Source organism: Cicer arietinum, unplaced genomic scaffold (genome assembly GCF_000331145.2).
Source record: "Cicer arietinum cultivar CDC Frontier isolate Library 1 unplaced genomic scaffold, Cicar.CDCFrontier_v2.0 Ca_scaffold_5740_v2.0, whole genome shotgun sequence".
Lineage (NCBI taxonomy): Eukaryota > Viridiplantae > Streptophyta > Magnoliopsida > Fabales > Fabaceae > Cicer > Cicer arietinum.
In genome coordinates this window covers 287-8,593 of record NW_027339387.1, presented here as the reverse complement: position 1 = coordinate 8,593, position 8,307 = coordinate 287, and the positions used below count along the sequence as shown (strand labels likewise).

Here is an 8,307-nt window from a genome sequence, read left to right as displayed (position 1 = left end):
CTTCAAATAAACTCATATTTTCATACTTTATTTGATATTTTTATGAATAAAGGACTAAATCGGAAAGAAAAAAAAAGATAAATGACTAAAGCGTTACCTGAAATTAAGTTAAGGGACCACGAATGTAATTTAGCCTTTTTGTTATCTACTTGCAAATATTTTCACGACAAACAAATTTAAAAAATTATTATTGTTAAGAGTGTTAAACACTCCAAATTATTTAAATAATAATGCAAACAAGATTCTTCATGCAAATATTTTTCACATAAAAAATTATGAAATTTATATTAAAAAATAAATAAAATGTTGTTCAATGTTAAGCTTCAAAACTCAACATACAATGTACCCAAGAAAAAAAACACAATATGTAAGAAGAATGAGGAACACGTTGTCTCCATGAAAATGGTATTTTAATGATTTGCGAAAGGAAACTTTTATTACTTATTCAATGAAATTTCAATTTTGGTTACAAGTCAATTTTTTACTACATCAGGCGCATGGTCATTTTTCATCTGCAATAAATTAATGGAAATCCAAACAAATTTTATCACTATGGAACAAAATAAATAGTAATACCAAAAGCCTTGTAAAAAACTAATAATATATAATCATAACATAAAAAATAATACTAATATATAAACTTAATAATAAATAATAATATTAATAAGATTAAACCTAACTAATGTATATAAAGAATTACTTTTATTAGGTAAATTTGGTGAATGTCTGGTATTTTTATTATTCATGAAACTTATGTGGTGAATAGTTTTTATTTATCTATTTTTGACTTGTTAAAAAAAAATTATAAAGAATTACTATCGACGCTAATGCAATGCAAGTGATTAGTAAATAGCGTCGATAAGTATCGTTAGTTTTAAATAATTGAGTTCTATTTTTATTCATAAAAAATGTTCATAGAATTAACTAATAAAAAAAATGAGCATTGGATTGTTTTCACTAAGCATCTTCTCTCAATATATAGGAGAGGTTCTCCATTCAATTTTAAATACAAAAAACCAACACAACGTAGCTATCACCTTTGTTGTTAACTCTTGTGTTGTTTTTTTATCATAATTCTTCATACTTATAAAACTTGCATAACATCTTTTCTCATTTCAATCTCTCACAGCTTCAAGAAGAAGAAAAACCATGGCTTTTTCTAGTTCCTTCCTTAAGCCAAACCATTCTTTTCTTCAATGCCACAAATACAAATCTCCAATTCCTCTTGGTTGCAGAAACCAGGTTGGTAAATCACATGCACATGTATTAAAAATATATATCATTTTTAATTATAATTGGTCATCATTTTTATGTAAAAGACTGAATTTTTCATTGATATGCAATGATGGGTGATATTTATGTGTGATTGTGTTTTTTTGTTGTTGTTAGTTCTGTGTGATGGCTTCATCAAGCAGTAACACAAGTGATGGAGAAAGGACAATTATAAGGAAAGAGAAAGATGAGTGGAAGATTAATTTCTCAGCTCAGAAACCAGTAACACCATTATTGGATACAGTTAATCATCCAATTCATATGAAGAGTCTATCCACAAAGGTTTGAACCCTTTAAAACTTGTAACACGTTTATATGAATAGTTTGTTTCCCAATTAATTACCAACATGGTTTTGATCCCTGACTAGTGAATATGGAAAAACATATATTGAGACTGATCAACCCCTTAAATGGATACTAGTTATCTTGAGGGATTAGTCTCGGCAGTTGCACAAAGATCCCTTAGTTTACAAAAAAAATATTACATAATTGGTTTTGTTGAATTTGCTTTTCTATGAATTTTGGTGGTTTTGTGTATATGATTATGTGTTGTATGTTTTAGGATTTGGAACAATTGGCAGCAGAATTAAGGGCTGACATTGTACACAGTGTGTCAAACACTGGTGGGCATCTTAGCTCAAGTTTGGGAGTGGTGGAGTTAGCAGTTGCCCTACATCATGTTTTCAACACCCCTGATGATAAGATCATATGGGATGTTGGCCATCAGGTTAGACTTTGATCCTCTTATTTCACCTTGTATGTTGAGAAATTTTCTTTTGGTAGCAAAATTTTAGGTTCTTGCTTCTCTTTATATGTTTTTCCTTTATAATTAGTGTTTTGAATTGCAGTCTGCAACTACAATTACAACGGTAATTTTAAGATTTTAAAAATATTCGCATTTGCATCATGATTGAAAATTTTGACCGATCAGCGGCATTTATGATATGTCCATAACTATTTGTGGTTTCAAGAATCGTAATGTAGTTTCAATTGTGGTAAGTCGAGATAAGCATTTATTCACATACTCACTTGATCTCGGTCATCTGATCTCAATAGGACCACGTGTATTTCAACTTTTCTAAATTGGTCCAAAATATGAAGTTAGAACACGGAAAGTCCGATCATGTTATGATCCACAGACGTGCGATTGCACGACTGTGAGGCAATTGATTTCCTAATTTATGATATTCTCACCCATGTGCTAACAAATGTGACAATAAATTGTGTCACCAAATCATATCCATTAATACTTTCGTTATACTTAATTTCGCCTACACTACATATAGCCTTCAAAATTTGACCATTTTAATTAAATGTTTTTGTTTTGTGTAAAAGGGTCTAAGAACAAATAAACAAATTGCAGGCATATCCACACAAGATTCTCACAGGTAGAAGGTCAAGGATGCACACCATTAGGAAAACATCAGGACTAGCAGGTTTTCCAAAAAGGGATGAGAGTGCTCATGATGCTTTTGGTGTAGGGCACAGTTCTACAAGTATATCAGCTGGTCTTGGTAAAATTCTTGAATCTTAAGACCAATACATTCACTTCAAAAGTATACTCTCCGAAAAAACAGTTTATATGTCATCAGAAAGTATACTTCTAGACCAAAATACAATTTTTTTCTCCGTGTGGAAGTATACTTCTGGACACAGGTGTGCTTTCATATATGAACAACTTTTCAGTTTTTACAATAAAAATATGTTGTGAATAGGCATGGCAGTTGCAAGGGATCTATTGGGAAAGAACAACAGTGTGATTTCAGTGATAGGAGATGGAGCAATGACTGCAGGACAAGCTTATGAAGCCATGAACAATGCAGGATTCCTTGATGCTAACTTGATAGTTATTCTTAATGACAACAAACAAGTTTCTTTACCAACTGCAACACTTGATGGCCCTGCAACACCAGTTGGAGCTCTTAGTAGTACTTTAAGCAAAATTCAAGCAAGCACTCAAATCCGAAAACTTCGAGAAGTTGCTAAAGTAAGTCCCTTATACTTGTCTATATTATTCGCAAATTTAAATAATCTTTTGGAATCTGACTCTAATTTTATCGGCTGAAGAGCTTCACAAAGCAAATAGGAGGACATACACACCAAGTTGCATCAAAAGTTGATAAGTATGCAAGAGGTATGATCAGTGCTTCTGGCTCTACAATCTTTGAGGAGCTTGGTTTATACTACATTGGTCCGGTGGATGGTCATAACATTGAAGATTTGGTTACCATACTTGAGAAAGTTAAATCAATGCCAGCACCAGGTCCAGTTTTGATTCATGTTGTGACAGAAAAAGGAAAAGGATATCCACCGGCTGAAGCAGCTTCCGATAAAATGCACGGTGAGAAAGTGATTTGATTGTTTTTCAAAATCTGAAATCTTAACAATATCATGAAGAGAACAAATTTTTAAGGATGCTCATATTTTCTCAAAATTTTCAGGTGTTGTCAAATTTGATCCTAAAACAGGTCACCAATTCAAGCCAAAACCCACAACACTTGCATACACACAATACTTTGCTGAATCTTTGATAAAGGAAGCTGAAATAGATAATAAGATAGTAGCAATTCATGCAGCAATGGGTGGTGGAACTGGCCTAAATTATTTCCAGAAAAAGTTTCCTGACCGATGTTTCGATGTCGGGATAGCCGAACAACATGCTGTTACATTTGCAGCAGGGTTAGCTGCTGAAGGCCTCAAGCCATTTTGTGCTATTTATTCGTCATTCCTTCAACGCGGATACGATCAGGTAAGACAATAACACTGTTTTTAGACACATCAGCATCATAACAGTCACGTAGACATTTTTAACAATGTCAAACGAAAATATAAAAAATGGAAAAACCATGCACAATTAATAAAATTAAAGGACCGAATAATGTATTTTGCCTATTTTCTATGTTTGCTTACTTACAATTAACTATCACAAAAAACAACCTTAACATCACTTTGCTTTATACTTTGGAATGAAGGTGGTCCATGATGTTGATCTTCAAAAGCTACCGGTCCGATTTGCGATAGATAGAGCTGGTTTAGTGGGTGCAGATGGACCAACTCATTGTGGAGCATTTGATATCACTTACATGGCTTGCTTGCCAAACATGGTTGTCATGGCTCCATCTGATGAAACTGAATTGATGCACATGGTTGCAACTGCAGCAGCTATAAATGACAGACCAAGCTGCTTTAGATTTCCAAGAGGCAATGGAATTGGAAGCAATCTTCCTCTCAATAACAAAGGAACCCCCCTTGAGGTTAGCATACATAACTAAAAAGCTAATAAATTTTGTTATTTCTGATTGAATTATTTATCTTTCTCCAGCAGGAGTAGTTAGCCAACCGAATTGAAAGTTTTTTGTCTTGTTATGCAGATAGGAAAAGGAAGAATTCTGAGAGAAGGAAGCAGAATTGCAATTTTGGGATTCGGTTGTATAGTTCAACAATGTCAGGAAGCAGCAGAAATGCTTAAAACATTGGGAGTTTATGCAACAATTGCTGATGCTAGGTTTTGCAAACCTTTGGATACTGATCTAATTAGGCTACTAGCTAGAGAGCATGAAATACTCATCACAGTTGAAGAGGGTTCTATTGGAGGTTTTGGATCACATGTTTCACAGTTCTTAAGCTTAGCTGGTATCCTTGATGGACCACTTAAGGTAAAACACCTTCCTCTATGGAAGACTCACTATCTTTTTCAACGGGAATATAGATTTAAGTGATTAATGAATTTCAATTAAGGATGAATCCAAGTTTGAACCTTGGCTGGAACAATCTCTAGCCAGACTTTACTTACTTATCAGTCGAATTCTAGATTATTAGGGTTTATTTTCCATGTAAAACTGAGGGTTACTTTCCTTTCCAATCGGTGGTTAAATTTTAGATTACTCGAGTCCGAACCCTGTCTAGAACAATCTTTAACAAGACTTACTTATCAGTCGAACTCTGAATTACCGGGGTTCATTATCCCTGAAACTGGAGGGTCACTCTCCTTTCCATTATTTCATTAAATTATTTTTCCTCTTGAATGTTCCTATGTTCCTTTGTGCAGTACTAATTCATTTCTGAATTTACCTGCAGTTGAGATCAATGATGCTTCCTGATAGGTACATTGAACATGGATCACCTAATGATCAGATGGATGAAGCTGGTCTTTCATCAAAGCATATTGCTGCCACAGTTTTATCTCTTTTGGAAATGCCAAAAGAAGCTCTTTTGTTCAAATGAAAGCAAAATCTTGAAACTCAGAAGTGTTCAGTTAGAATTGTGGTTGAGATGAAGTTGTAAATAACTACATAGTAGCATTGTTGGACTAGTTATATGATCTGAGTCATATTTTTTTAGTGGCAGAAGCAAGAATCACAAGTGACTCAAAACATGATTTTATTCTTGCAAAAGGAAGCAACTAAAAAGGCATTCTTTACAGTGTATTATATCAATTGGCCGGGTCCGAAAAAAAGTTATTAATAAATATTACATTTATTTTAATCGTATAAGTTATATATCGTAATATTCATAGAATTTAATTTGTATGTTTTATGCTACGCTATCAGCCTATGTATCACAAACACCACGCAAGGCACAAAAATCATGACAGCCTAAAAAGTAAAAATTAATCTGCAACACTCACTTAAACGGTAAGCAAAACAATTTAGATTAGTCACTTCAAATTAAAATTATTTAGTGGTGATACCGACTATTAAATTCATTCACTTTATTTTTAAATAATTATAAATATAATGAAATTATTTATTTTTATCTATATCTATATATATCTATCTATATCGTTAAATATTGGCTCAATAAATTTGAGAGCTCATGAGTTACCTGGCCTTGTACCATCAACTCACTAAACCAGTCAGTCCAGCTAGTTTGTGCACTAAACAAGCCAACACCAGCTAGGCTGATACGGAGACCGACTGCAAGCTCTAGCCAGTCAACTGAGCTAGCTGAATGACACTTAGAGTTGGTCAGTTAGTTGAGACAATCTGTAATTTTCAATGACTAATGTATAAAGTCTTGCACATATAATTTAAAAAATTAACTGATTCATTCATAAGCATTTTGTAATAGAGAAGATCGAGAGAAATCAAACACTTGTGAGGGGAAAACACAAGGGAATAATGATTATAAATTGTTCACAAAAGTATCATTTTATATATTTTATCAATTTGGGATCATTATATTCGAGGGACATCATACACTAAATATGAGTATTTCTTTGAACAGAAATTCAAACTAAAGTTGACCACACTGTAGGAGTTTAGTCTCTTCCACTAGACCTAACTCCAGAGTACTTTTTTAGCCTATTCGTTATTTAAAATAACGATAATATACTTTTTAAATAACTATTGTATTAATTTACAATTTTCAAACTTTAATGTAATTGTATTTATGTTTAATGCAACTTTTGTTCTCGAGATGTCAGATTAGTGATAAGTATTTGATATTATAATATTAAAGGACCAAGTTCAAATCTTATATTGAATAGTTCTAAAATAAGCTTTGGTACCGTCATTATTAATAATAAGTTTCCCTTCTCCAATTTAAAAACATTCAATTTACTGATAAATTTATAGTCAATCAAATAATAATTTTAAATTCAAATGAAAAACAATTGGTAAATACATTGAAACTGCCATTAAAGTTAAATTAAAAATATAATAAATTTATATATTAAATTCAAAATTTTAATGGATAAGTCTATTCCAACCAAATTTAACAACAATAATTTATCTTAAAAATATAAGAAGATAATTAGTTCTTATTAAAAGAACAATTCAATGTACCATTCAATTTAATTTATTTAAAGTAAAAATTATTGACTTTTGAATCTCTAATTTAAGAAACAAATGGCTAAAATATATTATGAAAGGACCAAGTTCAAATCTTATATTAAATATTTCTAAAATAATCTTTGGTATCACCGTTATTAATAATAATTTTTTCATTCTCCAATTTAAAAACATTCAATTTATCAATAAATTTATAGTCAATCAAATAATAATTTTAAATTTAAATTCAAATGAAAAAGAATTGATAAATACAGTTGAAACTGTCATTAAAGTTAAATTAAAAATATAAATTTATATATTAAATTTAAAATTTTAATGGATAAGTATATCCCAAATTAATTTAACAAAAATAATTTTTCTTAAAAATATAATAGGATAATTAGTTCTTATTAAAAGAACAATTCAATGTACCATTCAATTCAATTTATTTAGTGAAAAATTATTGACTTTTGAATTTCTAATTTAAGAAACAAATGGTTAAAACATATTATGGTTAATAACTTTACATATATTTAATATATATTTTGATGAATTTTTATTTTATAATTTAACTTGATATTGTATTACAAATAATAATCTTCCAATTTTATAAATATGTTTTATTTTACTGTATTTTTTGATACTTTTAATTTGAATAATTAAATTTTTAAATACAAATGATTAATATTTTCTATTCAAACTATAAAATGTTTGAAAATCAGGAAACGATACATAGTTATTACTTAAAATGACACAAATTTCAATTCAATCAAACATTTAATTTATAATGCAATTTATTAGAATGGATTAGTTATAGAAAATAATTTTATGATATACGGTTTAGATTTAAATATATAGAATATAAATAATATATTTTAATCGGTTATTAAATTTATTGTAAATATAGTAAAAGATATTGTGAGCTCAATTTAAAAAGGATCATAACTATGAGATACAAAATTTAATTGTAAGAATCAATGTGTAGCAATTTCAAAAATGCGTGTTAGAAAAAGTAAATGGTATCTATAGTTTATATTTTTATCTTTTTATTTAACCCGTTTATTTATCTTTAACATAATTTAACAAATTTATTTAATATATTATTTTTGGAAATCAAAATAAAAAAATATTTTAAACATTAATCATATCATAAAAATACTACCTATTCTTAACAATGTTTAGACAAAAATATTTGAAATATTTTATTTGAAATTTTACTTAAAGTTTTTTTTTAAAGAATACTGAATATATATACTGATACATG

General features: G+C 29.8%; 1 protein-coding gene across 1 annotated transcript; it reads left to right on the top strand.

The window, feature by feature from the left end:
• Positions 1 to 1,002: 1,002 nt before the first annotated feature.
• Positions 1,003 to 5,757, top strand: LOC101511765 (1-deoxy-D-xylulose-5-phosphate synthase 2, chloroplastic-like). Its single transcript, XM_004517213.4, has 10 exons — positions 1,003 to 1,242; positions 1,390 to 1,554; positions 1,835 to 1,999; positions 2,636 to 2,786; positions 2,988 to 3,259; positions 3,340 to 3,613; positions 3,714 to 4,021; positions 4,245 to 4,526; positions 4,644 to 4,928; positions 5,350 to 5,757. The coding sequence occupies exons 1-10, from the start codon at positions 1,150 to 1,152 to the stop codon at positions 5,494 to 5,496; spliced, it is 2,142 nt and encodes a 713-aa protein (XP_004517270.1). The 5' UTR covers positions 1,003 to 1,149; the 3' UTR covers positions 5,497 to 5,757.
• The last annotated feature ends 2,550 nt before the right edge of the window (positions 5,758 to 8,307 follow it).

Excerpts from the sequence above, each read along its gene's own strand:
- LOC101511765 (XM_004517213.4), top strand. The coding sequence starts at position 1,150 with ATGGCTTTTTCTAGTTCCTTCCTTAAGCCAAACCATTCTTTTCTTCAA. Across the intron at positions 2,000-2,635 it reads TATGGGATGTTGGCCATCAG|GCATATCCACACAAGATTCT; the intron begins GTTAGACTTTGA and ends AACAAATTGCAG. Across the intron at positions 4,022-4,244 it reads TTCAACGCGGATACGATCAG|GTGGTCCATGATGTTGATCT; the intron begins GTAAGACAATAA and ends TTTGGAATGAAG.